This window comes from Tachyglossus aculeatus, chromosome 22 (genome assembly GCF_015852505.1).
Source record: "Tachyglossus aculeatus isolate mTacAcu1 chromosome 22, mTacAcu1.pri, whole genome shotgun sequence".
In the NCBI taxonomy this organism is placed as follows: domain Eukaryota; kingdom Metazoa; phylum Chordata; class Mammalia; order Monotremata; family Tachyglossidae; genus Tachyglossus; species Tachyglossus aculeatus.
In genome coordinates this window covers 28,776,125-28,797,612 of record NC_052087.1, presented here as the reverse complement: position 1 = coordinate 28,797,612, position 21,488 = coordinate 28,776,125, and the positions used below count along the sequence as shown (strand labels likewise).

Below are 21,488 nucleotides of genomic sequence, written 5' to 3'. Positions count from 1 at the left end.
GAGGACCTGGGTTCTAATCCCAGCTCCGCCACTTGTCTGCTGCGTGACCTTGGGCAAGTCACCTAACTCCTCTGTGTCTCAGTTACTTCATCTGTAAATTGGTGATTAAGCCTGAGAGCCCTATGTGGGACAGGGACTGTGTCCAACCTGATTAGCTTATATCTACTCCAGTGCTTAGTACAGTGCCTGGCACATAGTGAGCACTTAACAAATACTATGGAAAAAAAAATCTGCCCCTTCCTCTTCATCCCAGCGGCCTTCGTGTTTGCCTAGGCACTTATCATCTCCAAGCATGATTACTGCCACAGCTTCTTGGCTGATTGATCTCCCTGCCTCCAGTCTCTTCCCATCTCTAGTTCGTTCCTTACCCTGTTGCCCGGATCATTTTATAAGGCACTTTTCTGCACACATCTCCCCATTCCTCAAAAACCTCCAGGAGTGGCCCACTCTTTCCTCATCAAGCAGAAACTCCGGTCTAATGGTCTTAAGGCACCGAATCAGTCTCTCCCTCCTGCTTATCCTCTCTCTTCTCCCACTCCATCCAAGCTGGCACTCTCTGCTCCCCTAAAGCCAACCTACTTACGGTGCTTCGTTCTCATCTCTCCCACTGCTCACCTCTTGCCCCTGGAACCTCCCTCCCTTTCACATCTGCAAGGTCATTGCTCGCCTTATCTTCAAAGCCCTTTGGAAATCATATTTCCTCTAGGAGACGTTCTCTGCTTAATTCCTAATCTCATTTTATGTCCCCCAACTCCCACGTTAGCACTATAGTATTCACACCCCTGTAGCACTTGTGTACATAGCTTTCTCTACTCTCTTCTATTTGTAATGACTTTAGCGTCTGTCTCAGCCACTGGATCGTGAGCTTCTCGAGGGCTGGGATCACATCTGATTCCATCGTACTCTCCCAAGAGTTTGGCACATGGTAGACGCTCAGAAATACTATTGATTGATTACTGTTTGCGGCCTGGTTCCGTAAGTTCTGAGATAGAAAGGTCACTTCTCAAAAAAGTCTAAACATCTAAACCTTTGCTTTGTCATTTTCATATAAATGTTTAAGGTACTCCACTTTTGGATGTCACTGTTGCACACCTTAAATTTTCCTGTGCACTCGGAGCACAGAACAAATTTTAGTTTTCTAGAACCTGATCTTTACCCAAACAAGCTTAGCCTCGGGACCACCCAGGCCCTCCTGACTTCTTGTTGGCTCAAGGTGACTATCTGGTCATCTCTGCTCCAGGTCTACGATCTTAATCCAAAACAGGTAGATTGGGCATTGTTCTGTTTTTAGATTGGGGGCACATTCCCAAGGTGATGATAGTAAGGAAGGCCACTTGTGGACTGCATATAATTTGCATGTGGGTAGGAAAAAAGATATATTGCTCCCATTAAGATTTTTAGTTGAATTTCTGTCTTCTCATCCACCTAGTGCTGTACAGTGGAGTAGGGGGGAAAAAGAGGTAAGGAGCAGGGAAGGGAGGAAAGTGAAGATGACCAGAAACTGCTAGTGACTCCTAGCCCCATCTTGGAAGACATTGGGTCAGGCCTTGGACTGCTCACAAAGGTTGTTTCTTCCTAGAATAGGCCCAGGGGAGGAAGTGAAGAAAATTGGCAGCCATCATCTAGTTTGTTGTCTTTTCCTTCTGTTGTCTAGAGCTATTCTCAGTGCTATAGAGTACTTGATAAGGTGCAGTATGATAGAGTTGGTAGATATGTTCCCTGCCCTCAGGAATTTTTTTTAATGGTATTTGTTTAAGTGCTTACTATGTGCCAGACATTGTACTGAACTCTGGGGCGGATACAAGTAAATCAGGTTGGACGCAGTCCCTGTTCCACGTGGGACTCACAGTCTTAATCACCATTTTGCAGATGACGTAACCAAAGCACAGAGAAGTAAAGTGATTTGCCCAAGGTCTCGTAGCGGATAGGTGGTGGCTTCAGGATTAGAACCCAAGTCCTTCTCATTTCCAGGCCCATGCTGTATCCACTAGGCCATGCCGCTTCTCACACAGTCTAGCGTGTGGAGCATTAACCTCCTACACCCTCAGGCTGTGACTACAATAAGGAAGTTGGCCGTCTCCTCTATTCTTACCAAGTCCCTGTTTCCTTGCCAGCTCCAAACAAGTCCTACACTAGTCACCAACAATTCCTGACATTACTGCCCAAGATTGGCATGCCAGTCTATAACAGAGAGGCTGGAGGGTGTTCCATGTTCCAAAGTTCAGCTTCGTTGTGGATTTTACCTTGGCTTGTAGATCTTTGCTGTTTTCTTGAGCCACTTCCCACTCCACTCCCCCATCCAGCTGTTCAGGTAGCAGCAACATTTGCACAGTAAGGGACCTAGGAGCAGCCGCTCCAGAGGAAGGAGAGCAGCACAAGCAACCAAAGAAGACCTGTGGAACACTGGACTGCAAGAGATGTGACCACTTCAGAGAATCGACAGCATCTTGTGTAACTTTGTAACGTGCAGCAGAAGTCAAATAAGCGGCCTCTGCTCTGAAGGAAGCAAAAGCAGACGTATCTCCTGGATCTGGCATGTTCCTTGCCCCCTGAAACTTCTCTTCTGGTCTTTCTCCCCAACCCCCCTTAGCAGAAATGATTCTGCAGGAAAGGGGAGTGACAAAATTCTTGCTGAATTCACATGAGAAGAGTGAAGCAGCATGGCCTAATGGAAAGAGCACCGGACTGCGAATCAAGAGACCGGGATCCAAGGCCTGATTGTGCCACTTGCTTGCTGTGTGATCTTGTACAAGTCATTGAACTTCTCTGGGCCTTAGTTTCCTTACTTGTAAAATGGGGATTAAATTTCTGTTCTCCCTCCACCTTAGATTGTGATCCCTGTGTGGGGCAGGGACTGTGTTCAATCTAATTACCCTGAATATCCCCCAGCACTAACGCTGTGCTTGGCACGTAAGTGCTTAACAAATACTATTATTATTACTACTGCAACTTGAATTCCTCCCCCCTGTATATTTTCTAAATGCTGAATAACATGAAGGCCGTAGAAGTCCTTGAAGTGATTTGCTTTAAGAAATGAGAGCAAATTTTGTATACCATAAATAGCAGGAGGGAAAAGGTGGAAAGGCATAATAATGGTATTTCTAAAGCTCTTACTATGTGCCAGGCACTGTTCTAAGAGCTGGGGTGGATACAAGATCATTGTGTTGGACGCAGTCCCCGTCCCACATAAGGTTTACAGTCTTAATCCCCATTTTACAGATGAGGGAATTGAGGCCCAGAGAAGTGAAGTGACTTGCCCAAGGTCACACAGCAGACAAGTGGCAGAGCCGGGGTTAGAACCCATGACCTTCTAACTCCAGGCCCTTGCTCTGTCCACCAGGCCAGAGGAGAGCGTTCTTTAGGGGAGGTGGTCTCTCAGAGACTTTTCAGGACCTCAAGATTGTAGAATATGGTTGGAGGCCCAATAAAAGCAGCAGAAAAGAGATTACCCTGGGTCCGCGGAGCACTTGAAAAACCTAAACTGGTAGCGTCTCTTGCTTCCTCGGGGTGGCTACTGAACTTATCATGATGTTTAATCAAATAAGCTGGTCGGAATCGAATCTTAGGCCGGAGAGCAGTCCTAGTCGATGAACCCACTGGCATCTGTAGTGTCTTATTCACTTGGTGCCGTCGGTCAAATCCAGAAGTATAGGTGTCACGGAACGTTTCTCTTAATGGTATTTGTTAAGCGCTTACAGTGTGCCAGACACTGTATTAAGCACTGGGGTAGATACAGGCTAATCAGGTTGGACAGCGTCCCTGTCTCGTATGGGGCTCCCAGTCTTAATCCCCATTTTACAGAAGAGGAAACCAAGGCCCAGAAAAGTGACGCGAGTTGCCCGTGCTCACGCAGTAGACAAGAGGCAGAGCCGGAATTAGAACCCAGGTCCTCCGACTTCCAGACTCAGGCTCTTTCCTGGGCCACGCAACTAGATAGTTGTAGTGCTCATCTCTCCGGTTTCCTCATTGGGTTCCTTGGTGCGGATTTGTAGTGATGTGTCTCCCCCTTTGCTCTCAGGTTATCTCCTGCTGCATACTATGCACAGAGGATGATCCAGTATCTTTCCCGGAGGGACAGCATTCGTCAGCGCTCCATGCGCTACCAACAGAACCGTCTCCGCTCTTCCACCTCCTCCTCTTCCTCAGAAAACCAGGGCCCATCAGTAGAGGGAAATGACTTGGAATTTGAGGACTTCGAGTAAGTACACTCCCAGATTGCCTATCTCCTCTACCTCCTTCCTCCGTTCCTGTCGCTCCCCAAAAGCTGTTGTTCGGTGGTAGCATCTATTCTTGATCCGGTTCAGCCTCTAAACCATTTTTTTGAAAAATCAGAATTGGAAGTGCCAGTGTTGTTAGCCAGTCTCCTCATTTCATGGGCCCGGTCGGTGCCAGAAATGGGGGCACAGTTTTCCTGGCTTTGGCGCTGGAGGTGGAGGGGGTAAAGTCAGCACGAAAGGAGCAGTAGGAAGTGGGAGATTTGGCAGAGGGAAGACAGAGACTGTCAACCCCAGCTCCATCCCTACCAGTGTTTGGAACTCCTTCTTTTGATCAAATTTGGCAGTGCAAGGTGCTGTCTCTTCCCAGAGCCGGAGCGGAGAGGGAAAGAGGAAACGTCAAAACATTGGGAATGAAGGATCCTGAACCTTTCAAACCAACTCCCTTTCATCAGACCCATTCTCTGAGGCTCTGCTTCCACCCCTCTCACCACCACCAGATTCTCCAGCTGCCGGGTCGTGATGGGATCTTGGCAATACCGACTGCAGGGTTTGCGTTTGCAGTGGGCCAAGCTCAGCTCTGGAGGGTCACTTGCAGGCTCTTGAAGCTCACCAGCTCGACTGCGCTCTCTCGAATTCTCTTTCCTTTCCGGCCATTATCCAGGCATTTCTTTCCATCTCTGAGCTAAGCTTTCCCACCTTGTTGAACTAGTTGGGCCTTTGGTTTTTGTTCTGATACCTGAAAGCCCCATACAGAATGATAGAGAAAACAGCGTCTCTGAGCCATTTTCCTTCTTTTCAATCCCCAGAAAGACCTGCTTAGAAAGGGAGTGAAAGGTGAGCCAGGAGGGACCATAGGCTCCCCACTGTAGCTACTCTTTCTTCCCTTTTGATTATTTAAAAAATGGTACTTGTTAAACGCTTACTCTGTGTCAAGCCCTGTTTCAAGCGCTGGGGTAGATGCAGTCAGTTAGGTTGGACACGGTCCCTGTCCCATAGCGGGGAGAACAAATGTTGAATCCCCGTATTACAGTTAAGAAGACTGAGGCCCAGAGAAGTTAAATGACTTGCCCACAGGCAGGTGGCAGAGCCAGAACTAGAACCCAGGTCTTCCGACTCCGAGGCCCATATGCTCTTTACACTGGGCCACACTGCCTCCCTACATTCAGCAAACGTCTCTGACAAAAGCCGTCCTGGCGCAGATAAAATGTCGGTGTCGATTCTTCACCGGAGAGCGGCCAAGGTGTGGGAGTGGGAAGGGAGAGGTTTGGATCACCAGCCCCACTTCTCGGGATGGAGCGATCGGCTCTGTCCTCCACACTGCTTCAGCATGTTCTCTGACCTTCCATTTCATTGTCGTCATCGTCTCCTCAAATTGACAGTTTTTCTCCAAGGGGGCTTGTCGTGTCCCTGGTTAGTAACACACTGCTGATTTCCCTAACGCCCCTCCCCGAACCCTCCCCTTGATTGCCTGCCTTCCTTTGTGGGCTGTAATCTGGTTTTTAATAGAAGCTCTGGATTAGTCACCATTCAACATTAGTCCAGATCTCTTAGCTGGTTGGGACCAGTTCACTGAGCACCCCTTTTTGGCCATCCCCCAGCCTCCTTCAGGTGTCCTAATTGAGAATGGCCCCATACTGTTCACTTCTCCTTTCATGGCAGTTTGGAGATTGCTCTGAATTTTACAGGGGCTGGGGGCAGGGTGAGTTATCAGACAAAGATCTTCTTCTTATTGTTCTTTCAGTCAATCAATCGTATTTATTGAGCGCTTGCTGCATGCACAGCACTGTACTAAGCGCTTGGGAGAGAACAGTATAACAATATAACAGACACATTTCCTGCCCACAACGAATTTACAGTCTAGAGGGGGAGACACACATTAATATAAATAAAGAAATTACCGATGTGTAGTTTCCCAAGCACCTAGCACAGTGCTCTGGAACCAGGTGTGCGATAAATGCTTCTGATGATTGAAACGGAGAAAATATAGCAGGTCATTTCAACTTTCTCCCCCCTCCCCAGGGCAGCTTTGGAAGCTGAAGAAGCCACAGGGCCTAGTGGATAGAGCCCCGGGCCTGGGAATGAGAAGGGCCTGAGTTCTAATTCCGGCTCTGCCACTTGTCTGCTGTGTGACCTTGGGCAAGTCACTTTGTTTGTCTGTGCCTCAGTTGTCTCATCTGTACAGTGGGGATTGACTGTGAGGCCTCTGTGGTCTGTGAGCCCTCTGTGGGACGTGGACTGTGTCCTACCTATCTAGCTCAGTTCTTAGTACAGGGCTTGGTACATAGTGAGCACTTAACAAAAACCGTTAAAAAAATACAGTAATATTATTTATTATTATTATATAATAATACGTAATACAGTGCTGTGGACCCAGAAGACGTGCAATAAATGGTTTTGATTGATTGAAACAGAGAAAATATAGCAGGACATTTCAGCTTTCTCTTTTCAGGGCAGCCTTGGAAGGTGATGAAGCGTTAGGGTCCAGTGAAAGATCCCGGGCCTGGGAGTTAGAGAACCTGGATTCTAATCCCAGCTCTGCCCCTTCCAGCTGTGACCTTGGGCAAGTCACTTGACTTCTCTATGACAGTTTCCTCGTCTGTAAAATAGGGATTCAGTACCTTTTCTCCCTTCTACTTAGACTGTGAGCCCCATATGGGCAGGGACTGTATCAGACCTGATTTCCTCTTGTGTCTTAGTACAGTGCTTTGCACGTAGTAAGCACTTAACAAATATGATTATTGTTATTGCTAATAATAATAATTCTTCAGGATTGCAAGACCACAACCTGCAGCGTTTTCAGGAATAGGCCTTTGTGAGCCCTTCCCCCTTCTAGATGTGAGCCCACTGTTGGGTAGGGACCGTCTCTATATGTTGCCAACTTGTACTTCCCAAGCGCTTAGTACAGTGCTCTGCACACAGTAAGCGCTCAGTAAATACGATTGAATGAATGAATGAGACTTGGCAACAGTCATTCCAATTCTGCCAGTGCAGCCTAAACAGACTCTTTCCCCCCCAAAACAAACAAAAACTCTGGATGAGACTTTATATTATCACATTGCCCTCGAACCCACCAACGCATGGATTTATCCTTTGCCTCCAAACTATCCCCCAAAAAGAAGTTCAGCAAAACCCAGCGAATCATTTCTCCACTTTCACTTTTCCCTGCCAGGCTTCACCTCCTCTGGATGAGACGGGCCATTGTCCTTGAGTTATATAAGCAGAAGGAACCATGTTCAAATGTTGAATTTGTATCAAGTCTGGCAGTTTTCAGCTCCTTTGAAAGGGATTTGCCAACAGTTAGGGTCTCGCCATATAACAGGACCCTGGAGACTTGACTCCAGGAAGAATGGTTTCTGAAATCAGAAAGCAGGAGGTTAAATTCTCTGCCCTCTTCAACCCCAGACCGACGTCCACATTCGTATGCCGAAATATTTTTCTGCCCTGAATTCCTGCCCGCCAGCTCTCTCGTCCCTGTTTGTAGTGAGGAGCAGAATGCAGATCATCAGGTTGTCAAAGTTGGAATGGTCCATCCCCAGCGTGGTTGACACATCTTCTCTCTCCTTAGCCCTTCAAGCGTTGTTTCCTAAAGGCATTCATTCATTCAGTTGTATTTATTGAGCACTTACTGTGTGCAGAGCACTGTCCTAAATGCTTGGGAAGTACAAGTTGGCAACAAATAGAGACGGTCCCTACCCAACCATGGGCTCACAGTCTAGAAGGCAGGGCAGGGGGTGGGGGGGTTACCTAAGTCATGTATGCAGCTCAAAAGAAGTCTCTCGCCCCACTGCCGTCATCCCCGTTTTTTGACTGGGGATCCCGAGGCCTGCAGAAGAATCCATTTGGGCTTCCATTTTAACTCTGTAGCACTAGTCTTCTTCCTCATTCTTCTTGGCAATCTGCTCTGAATTAATTATCAAGCCAGAATCAGCCCCCTGCGGAAATCTTTCTTACCCAGCTTGTTAATGGAGAGGGGCTTTTTCCAAAGCTGCTTTGCTTTCCAATGTAAGGGACTCTCTGAGTGAAATTATTTCTTATTGTCTCTCCAGGAGGAGGCTCAGGTCTGAGTGGCTACAGTTATCTCTGCCAAACACACAAGCAGTTAATTATTTGCCACTTGTTGAAAATAGTTGCAAGCACAGAGAGCTAACAAAGCCCAGATTAATGGGAATGATTTTGTGGCCAGGCTTTGAGTTTCTCCTGATGGGGCTGGAAAGCATCTGAGTTGGAGTTATGATCTCTTCCCGGTCTGAGACGGGATTTCTGAGAGGAGCGACGTGTCTTTTCTTAACCCCCTTTACTCCCCAATCCTCATTCTTGTTATCTCTGGGCCTCTTCCACCCAGGCATTCCCTGGGGTCAGGGGTTGGTCACTGGTCCCCTGTTCATCATCGTCATCATCAATCGTATTTATTGAGCGCTTACTGTGTGCAGAGCACTGTACTAAGCGCTTGGGAAGTACAAGTTGGTAACATATAGAGACAGTCCCTACCCAGCAGTGGGCTCACAGTCTAAAAGGGGGAGACAGAGAACAAAACCAAACATACTAACAAAATAAATAGAATATTCAGAGAGAGCTGGGCCAGAATAACATTATCAAGTGTTTCTACAACCCAGTTTCTACAACCCTACCTCCCACAGTGCAGGGCAGATCTTTCCTGGCAACAGAAAGGTCATTAGCCGTCTCCTCTTTATTTTTCTGTAGCGAACCTGCGGCCCTGAATTCTTGAAGATATACAGGGCAAATTTCATTTGACCTAGTTCCCGCCCTCCAGGAACTTAAAGCCTCTGGGCTAAGTGGGGAGGCGTGGAGTCAGACATAGACTTAATTGACCACAGAGGCAGCATCCAGGAGACTTGGGTTATAACTTCTAATCCCACATGTGCCAGTTTATTTCGTGCATGACTTGAGACCAGTCACACCCATTCTCGTGGCACTTCGATCCTTCATGTATAAATTTGAGGTGTACGCACCCTCCTCCCTCCCACAGCCAGCCCTTTGCCTCAGTATTTGTTAAAAATCTCCAGTAACCCGGCGACTCCTTCTTCATCGTCCTCCTCAGTGTCACTCGATATGTATTGTGCACCCATTGTGAATTAAGCATAGCAGGGAGGACGTTCAGCCTGGGAGGAGGAAATCATACTGACATATTCAGAGATGTTAAGATCGAGGAGCCCCACAGAGTGGGGACCCCTGAAACAGGAGCTCTTCCCGTTAGTTTTTCCGTCAGGGAGCGTGCTTTCGGTTCCCAGCCCCGGGCTCCTCCCCTCTGATTCCCAGGGCCAGGAGAACTTTCTGTTGATCGTCACTGTGGGCAGGAGTGACTAATCCCAGTCAGAGAACTGGAGCGCAAAGAAGAAAGACAGCTGCTCCCATCTTAGGATTTTTGACAGGCTGTTTATTAATTCACCTTAGAACGAAGCTCGCATTTGATCTCTTACAAGGACAAGGTCGCAAGAAGCAGCACCTCACAAAGCTAGTCATCCCGTAGATTTCAGACACTGCAGTGCTTAGGTTTGTTAAGCTTGAAGGGGCTCAGAGGAAAGGCGCTCTATGAATGTGGCATGTTGTTGCTGTTATCTTTAATGACTCAGTACTTACCAGGGTGGCCCGGAGCTAATTTTGAACTACTTAAGTTCTTAAACAGCCACCCAGGGATTCTAGGAGAAGCAGAGAGCAGGGTGGGTTCTGGTGCCTGCTGTCAGACAGCCTGGAGATGGAATTTTTCACGCTGGGAAGGTGCTCCTTGCAACTGTGAGAAGCCCGGTGAAGAAAAATTCAGGGAACTTGTAGATTTAGGAGTAGAGTCCGGTGTTGATGCCACGTATGTACTGGGGATTCTCAGTCTACCGCAGAGCCGTGGCTGGCAACTTTTAGAAAAGTACTTCTGAGATGGCTAATGGAAAGATCAGGAAGCTTGCATTTCCTCTTGCCTTCAGGACCGCCCTACACGGTTGTCCCGCCAACACCACAAGCCTAACATCCTCACAACAGAATTCATCTTCAAACCCTATCCTCCCCGTGACTTTACCATCACTGAAGACACCGCCACCACCCTCCCTGCCTTTCAAATCCGTACCCTTGGGAGTATCCTCAACTCATCTCTTTCATTCAAGCCACATTTTCAGCCTATCACCAGATCGTGTCGGTTTAGCCCTCGCAACATCTCTAGAATCCGCCCTTTCCTCTCCATCCAAACAGCTACCTCGCTGATTCAGGCATTTATATATTTGACTTCTGCGTAAGCCTCTTGGCCTATTCCCTTGTCGCCTGTCTTTCTCCACCCCGGTCCATACTTCTTTCTGCTACTCGGATCGTTTTTCAAAAAACTGTTCAATCTGCGTCTTCCCACTCCAAAAAAACCTCCGATGGCTGCCTAGCCATCTCCACATGAAACAGAAACACCTTACCAGAGGCTTTAAGGCAGTCAATCTTCTCTCCCCATCCTACCCTACTTTGGTTATCTACTTCTACAACCCAGCTCTCACACTCTGCTCCTCTAATGCCAACCTACATTAGGCACCTTGATCTCATCTGTCTCGTCTCTGGTCCGTAGTCTGCGTCCTCCCTTGGGCCTGGAATTTCCTCCCCCTTCACGTCTGACATACCACTGCTCTCCCCACCTTCAAAGTCTTCCTAAAATCACACCTCCAAAAGACCCTTCCTGACTAAGCCCTCATTTCCTCTACTTACCCTCCCTTCTGCATTGCCTATACACTTTGATCTGCACCACTGAAGCAGGAGATTCACCCACCCTTGGACTTTATTAACATATAGTTATGCTCTGCCGTTTCCTCTATCTAATTCATTTTAATGTCCGTCTCCCCCTCTAGTCTGTAAGATCACTCCAGGCAGGGACTGTGTACCAACTCTTTTGTATCGTCGTCTCCCAAGTGCTCAGTACAGTGCTCTGCCCACAGCGCTCGATAAATAGCACCGATTGATTGAATCAAAAATGGAGGTGATGGGGGTGGTGAGCTGTTTCTGAATGGATGGAAAGGAAAATAAAGACAGTGATTAAGGACAGAAAAATTCAAGAAAGAGCAGCATTACTTGTAAAGAGGACTGCCGCAGTTTCACCCGATCTCTGCAAGTAAAGTGAAAAGAGGGAACCGCGGCCAAATGGTTGTTTTCAGCAGCCTTCACTTACTCGCATGCCAAGCTAGAGAAAGATCGAGGCTCCCTGCCATCTAGAAGAGACTCACCCATGTTGCAAGGAGCCCCTTGTGAAGGAAAATGCCTTCTCTGAAGAATTCCAGGCCTTTCAAGATATCTGCTTAAGCCTTCCAGGTGGAGAGGGAGCTGATAGCGGAATGCTCCATTTACAGATCCAGCCCAGAGCTTTCCAAGGGATTTCACCAAGCTCACTCAGCAAACCGGCCCGGGTTTGGGGAAACAAGGTGGAGCTTATGACTTGTAGGTTGCTTGCCTGGGCACAGAAGGCCGGGGTTAGTTAGTTCTTGGCTGTTTGGGGGGTTTACCGTCTCTGCCGCCTCTTGTACCGATCTCATTGATTAAGAGCCAAACGAGGAGCCATTTGTCAGTGAGGAGCGACGACAACCCAACGGTCTGGTCAGAACGTGGCCAGCAGCCCCTAGGTTTATTTCCCCATTCCTTTAAATTACAGTCTCTCACCGCAGCAATTAGTCCCAGATGCCGTGAAGGAGAGCCGCTGCTGTGCTCTCCCTTATCCTGAAGATGAATCATCCGGTAAGAAGCACTTGTCGCAGAGGCCTGATTGTCTGTGGGGCATTTTTTCACTTGTAACTTTTTTTTATTTCCCGCCTCCCTTTCCCAAATGCCCCTCTGAGAGGTAATCAGAGCTGTGCTCTGTTCAGCAGCTGGGAAAACCATTAATGACCCAGGTAGCTCCTCTCCTGCTGGCTTAAGGCAATTTGGGCCGGTAAATGGATGAGGGTTCTGTGGGTGTTTCCCTGCCAGTGAGAGGGGATCACATTTGGACTTGGAGAAGGGGGGAGATCAATCAATCAATCAATCAGTCATATTTATTGAGCACCTACTGTGTGCAGAGCACTGTACTAAGCGCTTGGGAAGTACAAGTTGGCAACATATAGAGACAGTCCCTACCCAACAGTGGGCATAGCTGTTAGTCTTGCCCCTACCCACGTTGTCTCTGTCCTCATTAATAATAATAATAATAATGGTATTTGTTAAATGCTTATTATGTGCGAAGCACTGTTCTAAGCGCTGGGGGGATACAAGGTGATCAGGTTGTCCCATGGGGGGCTCACAGTCTTAATCCCCATTTTACAGATGAGGTAACTGAGGCCCAGAGAAGTGAAGTGACTTGCCCAAAGTCACCCAGCTGACAATTGGCGGAGCCGGGATTTGAACCCATGACCCCTGACTCCAAAGCTCGTGCTCTTTCCAATGAGCCACGCTGCTTCTCGCCCATTCACCCCGGAAAGGGCCGGGCCTACTCTGTGTTTGTGGTTTTGAGACCATGATGGGCAAATGAAGTTTAAATTATTTTGTCTGGGGCTAGTTTGGCCCCTCTAAACTGTAAGCTTTTTGTGGGCAGGGAGTGTGTGTGTTTATTGCCATGTTGTACTCTCCCAAGCACTTAGTACAGTGCTCTGCACCCAGTAAATGCTCAATAAATATGATTGACTGACTGTGCGGAGTAATACTACAAATACCGCCCCTGTTGGGGCAATCAGTTGTATTGACTGAGTACTTATTGTGTGCAAAGCACTGTACTAAGCACTTGGGAGAGTGCAGTGTAACGGAGTTGGTAGACATGTCCCCTGCCCTCAACAGAGCATATTTCACAAGGATCTGGTTAGCCAAAACTCTGGCTTTCTTTGGCTCTTCTTGTGATTTGAAGCAGCATGGCTCAGTGGAAAGAGCCTGGGCTTTGGAGTCAGAGGTCATGGGTTCGAATACCGGCCCCGCCACTTGTCAGCTGTGTGACTTTGGGCAAGTCACTTCACTTCTCTGGGCCTCAGTTCCCTCATCTGGAAAATGGGGCTTAAGTCTGTGAGCCCCACGTGGGACAACTTTGATTACCTTGTATCTACCCCAGCGCTTAGAACAGTGCTTTGCATATAGGAAGCGCTTAATAAATGCCATCATCATCATTTGGCTCTCCCACTCCTCAGTCATCCCTGTTGACTGAGAGGAAAATAATATTTTATTATTATTGCTAATAATAGTAATAATAATAAGAAGAATGATGGTAGCGTGGCTCAGTGGAAAAAAGCCCGGGCTTTGGAGTCAGAGGTCATGGGTTCGAATCTCGACTCCATCAGCTGGGTGACTTTGGGCAAGTCACTTAACTTCTCTGTGCCTCAGTTCCCTCATCTGTAAAATGGGGAGTAAGATTGTGAGCCCCCTGTGGGACAACTTGATCACCTTGTAACCTCCCCAGTACTTAGAACAGTACTTTGCACATAGTAAGTGCTTAATAAATGCCAACATTATTATTATTATTATTATTATTATTGTTATTATTATTTAAGTGCTTACTATGTGCCAGACACTGTACTAAGCTCTGGGTGGATTCAAGCAAAGCGGATTGGACACAGCCCCTTTCCCACTTGGGACTCACAGTCTTAGCCCCCATTTTACAGATGAGGTAACAGAGTCACAGAGAAGTGAAGAGACTTGCCCGAGACTACACAGCAGACAGATGGTGGAGGCGGAATTGGAACCCGTGACCCTCTTGACACCCGGGCCCATGCTCTGTCCACGACACCAGGATATCCACAGTGGCTATCCACTGCAGATTCCCCTCCAACTTATCCCCACATATGACTCCATCCCCTGTCCCACTGGCCCTTTATTTGCTAAATCTCTCCTGGCTAGTGAGCAGGGGGACGTTGTGATTCAGATGACTTAGTTTGCTTTTCTTCTTCCCCAGGTTAGGTCTCCTTTGAGGGAGGATATGTGCACGCGTGTTTTTGAGAGTGTATGGGTGTGTGTTTATGCGTGTATCTGTCTTTTATCTCTGGCTAATCAGCTAACCATTCCAGATCTCTTTCTGCTCTCTCTCCATCCTGGCTGCGAGGTCTCAACACTTCCCAATTTAAAATCTCCTGTTCATTTTGTTAGAATGCAATTTATCCCCTTCTTCCCCATCATAGGCAAGGGTGTTTGATTGCTGAAACTCAGGGGATACCTGACAAACACCTCCACTCAGGCAGTGCATAACGTTTAGTATTACTTGGCCTTTGTTTATATGGCCTTGTTAGGTTTTCAGTACTGACACCACTTATACCAAAGCCAGTTAGTGTTGTTATTTTCTATTTATATTGTACTTTCCCTCTGGCAATTTCAATGCACTGTTCAGCCATTTTCGGCCAGGGGCAATTATCATCTTAAAGCCAGAGAAACTGAGTCTCAGTCGCAGCTTGAAGCTTGCAAAACAAAGCAGAGGTGGAATCAGGAGCCCTGGCCAAGGGCTGGCATCCAACCCAGTGCTTTTTTCCACGCCACTGCTTGTACATTCCTAGATATTTGACCCACAGAGGACATCTTCTCGAGGAGAGAGATGGATGCAAAGAGACAATTGTCTTGCAGATGCTTTGTTATGTTTGGTTCTGTGTTGAAGTGAGTGAAGAGCAAGGAGAGAGCAACTCATCTCCTCAGAAGGGAGAGCAGGGGCCCGGGCCAATATCCCTGCCATTTCATTTCTCTCTCACTCTTTTCTCTGTCCCCACCCTATTCCCTTAGTGTCTCAAAAAAGCAAACAAATGATCTGAGACGTAGCAGACCTGGTGAGGGGGTAAAGTGAATACAGCCACACCAGCCTCGGAGCTCTGAAGATCTGGTAGTGGGGAGACGGGAGCAGTTGTTTCTGCATTTGGTCCGCCCAAATTATTTCCTTGTTCTTTTTAATCCCACTGTAGAGGCACGATCACAAGATTTCCAGAGGCACCTGCTGGGCCCAGTGTGATTGAAATACTGCTCGCTTCCTCTCTGCTAAAAGCAACTCCAAATGCTTTTGTGTTTTGGACCTAAAGGGCAGTGGGTAACCATTTTTGTCTGGCCCTCTCTCGAGGAAATAGCCGGTCAGGTTTGCAGGCTTCTTAATTGGTTTCAGACTATGAATTCTGAAAAGCTGTGCTCTCAAGAGTAAGTTTGCTGGCTTTCCGGTACAATGGCTCTCTCCAGCTGTTCTGTCTCTGTTCCCTGTTTCCTTGCCTCCTTGGACTCTGCAGGGCTTAACCAGTTGGAAAAGGAAAACAACTCTGCCTCTCTGGCTAGCAAGCAAAGGTCGAGTATGCAGACTCTTTAATGGTCAGGTTCCCAATGCGCTCGATATTGATCTGCCTCTTAATGGTCTGGTCGCAGCTGTACAAAGAAACGGGAGTCATGGCCTTTTCCCTTTGCTGTCTTCTGAAGCCCTCGTTGGTCCCCTTCAAAGTCACAGGGCCCCGAGCCAGCAGCTGGAGTCCCACTGGCGTCTTCTCCGTTCAAACCGCCTCAGGGACTCAAGTTTATTCCCCAAAGTTGGTCGAGCAACTAATGACTCAGTTCGGCTTAATGTCTCGAGGGGTGCGAGGCAACCAGACAGCTGTTTTAGGAATCTCATCTGTCTTCTTTTTTGCGGCTGCCAGTCAGAGCTGTGGGTACAAGGCCTAGGACTCTATAGATGACCCCGGAGCCTAAAACGGGGCCGGGTGTCCCTCCGCCCTCCCAGACTGGAATCAGAAGTAAACAGAGTTCAAGAAATGGCGAGCTATTATTTAAAAAAAGACCCTCTAGGCCTCTTCTTGTTTTTCTTCTCAAATTTTCCAGTCTACTTAGAATCTCCTGTCAGTCTCTTCTGAGTGGAAAGCATCCCGTCCCCTCCTCTCCATGCTGCTTCTCTCTTCCTCTTCTCCCTCAAGTTCAAACCAAGGTCCTGAACTGCCGGTCGTCTTAGGGTGCCACGTGGCAGGGGAGATTGGCAGGTGACTTTGCCCCTCCCTTCCCTTCCCCCCTCCCTGCATCAAGAGGTCTTGAAGAGAAATGGCTTGCAGCTTTTATTCCAGAAATGGGTAGGTGTAGTGCCAATCCCCTGGAGGCTTATATTTGACTGAATATTCAAAAGGTACGAGGCACGGACAGCCTCTCAGCTAGCAGAAGGCATCTTCTCTCTCCTTCTGAGGAGATTCAGTTCATCAGGTTTGTTTACTGAGTGTTGGGAAAGTGCTTGGAAATCGCAGCGTGGCAATCTCCCAAACGGCAGAATTTACGTGACCCTTTCGGCGGTGGAGTAGGGAGAGGGAAGTGGCAGTGCCTGACGTGTTTGGGATACGCTCCTGAGCTCAGGCATGCCATCTGGGCCAAGGTACTTGGTTGTAGCGGATTTCTCTCTGGGCTGAGCGATTGCTTTACAGATCCTCTAACGTATCATGTTGTCCTTCTCTTCAGGGACAACGGCGACAGGTCCAGGCACAGAGCCCCACGTAACGCCCGGATGTCCGCACCTTCCCTTGGCCGCTTTGTTCCCAGGTAAGACCTGGGCCACCAGTCAATCAATCAATCAATCGATCGTATTTATTGAGCGCTTACCGTGTGCAGAGCACTGTACTAAGCGCTTGGGAAGTACAAATTGGCAACATATAGAGACAGTCCCTACCCAACAGTGGGCTCACAGTCTAAAAGTCGTGCAGAAGACTTGGGCAAGGGGAGACTGAATCAGTGTACTGGTTTCTGGCCTTCTGAACTGGCATGCATAGAGCAGTTTAATGCCTTAGTGAGCTCTGTACTGCCTGACAGTCAATCAATCAATCAGTCATATTTATTGAGCGCTTACTATGTTCAGAGCACTGTACTAAGCGCTTGGGAAGTACAAATTGGCGACATATAGAGACAGTCCCTACCCAACAGTGGGCTCAGCCCCACTTGATGATGAGCAGGTTGCTCGTCCAGGAATTGGCAGGAGGCCAGTTGCTCTGCTCTGGACTTTCAGGGCAAGGGAGGAGCCCTGGTCAAGAGGGGAAGCCCAAAAGATAAAGCCAGTGGATCCCACTGGTTCGGTGGGACTCTGCGAGAACGCGTTTCATACTCTGCCTTTCCTCTACAGGCGTTTCCTACTGCCGGAGTACTTGCCTTATGCTGGGATTTTCCATGAACGTGGGCAGCCTGGCTTGGCAACTCACTCATCCGTTAACAGGGTCCTAGCAGGTAAGGGGATGTCTTGGTGGGAGAGGGAGTCGAGCCGTCAACGGCTGTGTCCAGCCCCTGCCTGAGAACCAAGCCACAAAATGGAGAGAGCCTGAGTACATCAGGCTTCTAGGAAAGGCACTGTGAAAGAGTAAAACCTGCTCTTTGACTCTGATTTGAAAGCCCTGCTTTCTGCCCACCTAACCCCCCCCCCCAGCTTTTGAAACCTCAAATTGACTGTTTCATAATGTACCGATTAGATTCCTGGCCAGGCTTCTAATCAAATTAGGTATCTTGTTCATGTAATGGTTGGTGAAATGCTCACGAGGCATATCCTGTGACTCAATTAGGAGTTTAATGCTCCTTTCTTTAACCCTCCACCGCTGCCAGCACACCCGGCTTCGAGGTGCTGCGGAGCCTTCTGGGGAAGGAGGGAGGGCGGGGGCCCGCAGAACCGATGTGGACGGGCATCGCCGGGTAGGAAATGGAGTTGGTGAAACAGAGGTCAGGCTATGGAAAGCCTGGATGCTTGGGGCCGGTCCCAAGCCACCTAGCAACCTGCGATAAGTACATGAGGTCTGATGGAGACACGGTTTCCTGGGTTGCTGCTGCCGCCCTTACCACCCCAGAGCAGTTTCCCTCCCAGCGGAGTCCAGAAACTCCTAGAAGTTGAGTTCTTCTGGTTTTTCGTTGGTTGGGTTCTGATGGTCGCCAAAGCGGGAGCCCCCAGTAGATCCCCAGAGTAAGTCTATTGGCACTAAAGGCTACCCGCTCTTCTTCCAACACAATTACAGTTCAGTTATTACGCGTGTTGTTTGAATAGTGGATTGTATACTGCCTCAGATTTCCTCTCCAGCTATGTAACTGGTCTAAAGAGCCCCAAATCCCAGAAACTTTTGTCCAGCTGGCAAGAGGCATTCAGCCGCCTGGCAACAAAGGTCTGGGCTAGGTGCCTCTTCCGGGTCTCTTTCAGCTGCATGGTTCAAAGAACCTCATCCATCAGTCAGTCATGTTTATTGAGCGCTTACTGTGTGCAGAGCACCGCACTAAGCGCTTGGGAGAGCACATCTTAAGATTACATCATCAGCAAACCGCTCGTCTCCTGGAAACGTAATGATCTGTTTCCTCCAAGAGTTGCTAGTCAACGTTCACCAGGTAGAGCGTTTCGGCCACTCTGTCCGGGAGGCCCGACCATCTCTCACTCCGGTTCCCCCCCACTATGTCTGGAATCTGACTTGGAATCAGGCAGATCCAGGGCCCCACTCCTCCGTCCCATGGCTTACGTATGATATTTGGCTGATGGCACGTGGAAGTTCCTCACTGGCAGATAATCACTTGCTGCCAGGCAACACTGCAGAGTTCCTTTCCACCCTCCTTTGTTCCAGACATCTGCCTTTACCGCCCCACACAGCACCTCCTGCTCCTCTACTGTGGGCAAATCTATATTTCCTTGGCATTTAGCTTTTTCGGGCAGCTGCTGTTGAGTTTTTTTTCCCTTCCTCGCCTCCAGTGACTTCTTCCCCCCATTTCCTGTTCTCCTCCTCCTCCTCTTCTCTTCTTCCTCTCCCCTCAGAGGTCGAGCAGAGTAGAAATCAATTTCAGTGTTTCGAACGCTGTCCTCGGCAGGTTGGGACTTAAACGGTTGGTTGACATATGCAGCTGTGACACCTATTGAGAAAACCAACAAGATCCTTCCAGCGAGAGAAGGCCTAGCAGACAGACTCCCACCACCCTGTTTTCGGCAGTGAGTGAGAGAGTAGGCGATAACTTTTGCTCCCAAACTGTCTCGCAAGGTCCAAGCTACTGGGCATCAATTTAGTACCCAGAGGACATTTCCCCAGAAGATTCCACCTGCCCCTTGACTCTCCAGCTGGTCTCCTCTCTCAAGTACCTTTGTGAAATGGTTCTGCGGGGAGTCCAGCTTTCTATCCCCGACTCCCTAGTCAGGGGAAGGAGAACTCTGTAACAGAGTCGGGCACGCTGGCTTGGATTGTTGGATGGAATTCGGCTTGTTCCGGATACCGCCACTCAGTCACAACTGTAGCTAACTATAACCTGTCTGACTTCATGGTTAGAAAATTCCAAAGACATGTCACGGGTCGAGGGAAGAGGGTTCAGAAGATGGAAATAGCCTGTGCAGACGGGCTTTCATTTCCTCTGAAACCATGTGCCATTTTGCCCTCATGCAGGCAACGTTTCCCAAGTGGAATTGACTTTTAACAGCGTTCCTGGGGCTCCCTGAAAAGTAAAATCCTATTAGACCATTGATGAAAAGTCGGGATGGTGTCGGCTGCTGGGCTGTTCTCATGTCAGGCCACTCATTTGTCTTGAGCCAACGTATAGCCAGCTGATGATTTGGTGTAGAGGAGCGGAGTACATAGCCTTTGAAGGTGTGAACAATCAGACGGACTCTCTCACCTCCAGTTTCTAGAGGGGCCCGGCTCCTGCATCCACAGTCACCCAGTGGGTGTCCCCTCAGCCTCGAAATGAACGTTATGGGAAGCTCAGAGAGGGCTAAGACGGTGGAGGATCTGTTCATTCCCTTCCTCCCCGAGAGTGGTAACGGGAAAGAGTAGCCACTGTCACCGACCGGCTCACTGCAACCTCCTGGACCTTTTCATGCACGCTGCGTCCTAGAACCTACACTGGAAATGTTTCGGATGTTCATTTCCCCTGTAGATTCTCCCACCCCGTTCCACCCTCCCAGCTTGTGAGTGGACGTAGAAATGTTTACTTGAAAAGATATCACTATGTTGAAGGCAACTACAGTTGAACCAACACATTTCCTTGAGAGACTCACAAAGGCCCAGGAGAGCTCTCCACACTGGCTCTATTGCAGATAATGCTGTGATCCTTAGCTGGCACAGAAGTGAGACTGAAAAAGCATCAGTTTGGATTCTGGGAAATGAGTAAGAGACGACTGTTGGCCAAGGGGAGTTGAAAAATATAACATTACTTGGCATGCGAGGCGGGGGGCTTAAGAAAGTGAAACAGGAAGCCCAAGTTTCACCAGTCTTCTGCTCATTAATGGGATAACAGTGAACAGAGAACTTGATTAGTGAGGGACGGTGGCCTGGGAAATGTAAAATATTATTTGTCTGTCCTTCCTAATCTTTCAGACTTTCATCCTAATGAGCATCTGCCCCAGCAGATGTGAGCCTGATGCATTTAATTTTCTCTTTTGATTGAACAACTGGGAAATATCAGAGTTAGCCGGCTGCTAACAAGGTCACGGGGGGCCTGCTGGAGTAGCCAGACCGGAGATGGCTCTGTGCCCAGCCACCCCTATCCGCTACTTGAGGGAGATGGGAGAGACCTCTCTCTCTCCCTTCCCCTGCTTCCTCCCTCTCTCCCTCCCTTCCTCGCTCCCTTAGGTTTTTTGGTTTTTTTCCTCTTTCAAATATGCTTCTCTCGAAAGGCACCTAATTTAGGTTAACGGACTTTTTGGGGGGATGGTATTTGTTAAGCGCTTACTCTGTACCAGGCACTGCACTAAGTGCTGGGGCAGATACAGATTATTCAGGTTGGACAGACTCCATTCCCAGCACGAGGCTGATAGTCTTAATCCCCATTTTCCAGGTGAGGTAACTGAGGCCCAGATAATTGAAGTGACTTTCCTGTGGTCACGCAACAGAAGCAGCTGAGCTAGGATTAGAACCCAGGTTCTTCTGGCGCTCAGGCCCATGCACTATCCACTAGACCACACTACTTACTATTCTTAGGACAGAGATGGCCTGTTGCCTGTGTGCCTTCACTGTGATAGGGAGTGTGTGTCTTTTAGATCAGCAGTCGGTGGTTTTTATTGAGCACTTACTATGTGTGGAAGACTACTAAGCACTTGGGAGGGTACAGTGCAGTAGAGTTGGTAGACACAGTCCCTGCCTGCCAGCACCTCAGTCAGGAGACCTTTTCAGCCTGCTGAGATCAATCAATCAATCAATCAATCAATCATATTTATTGAGCGCTTACTGTGTGCAGAGCACTCTACTAAGCACTTGGGAAGTACAAGTTGGCAACATATAGAGACGGTCCCTACCCAACAGTGGGCTCACAGTCTAGAAGGGGGAGACAGAGAACAAAACAAAACATATTAACAAAATAAAATAAATAGAATAAGTATGTACAAGTAAAATAAATAGAATAATAAATATGTACTGT

The 21,488-nt window shown here is 48.4% G+C and overlaps 1 protein-coding gene across 7 annotated transcripts in view; it reads left to right on the top strand.

The window, feature by feature from the left end:
• Positions 1-21,488, top strand: part of AMBRA1 (autophagy and beclin 1 regulator 1) — a 182,685-nt gene that overhangs the window by 88,129 nt on the left and 73,068 nt on the right. For 5 of the 7 annotated variants that reach the window (XM_038764132.1, XM_038764136.1, XM_038764135.1 and 2 more), the window contains 3 exons: positions 4,019-4,198; positions 16,596-16,676; positions 17,251-17,351. In XM_038764132.1, coding sequence (XP_038620060.1) covers positions 4,019-4,198; positions 16,596-16,676; positions 17,251-17,351 — 362 coding nt within the window. The remainder of the gene's footprint in view (positions 1-4,018; positions 4,199-16,595; positions 16,677-17,250; positions 17,352-21,488) is intronic. The other 2 variants (XM_038764137.1, XM_038764134.1) reach the window with 1 other exon arrangement.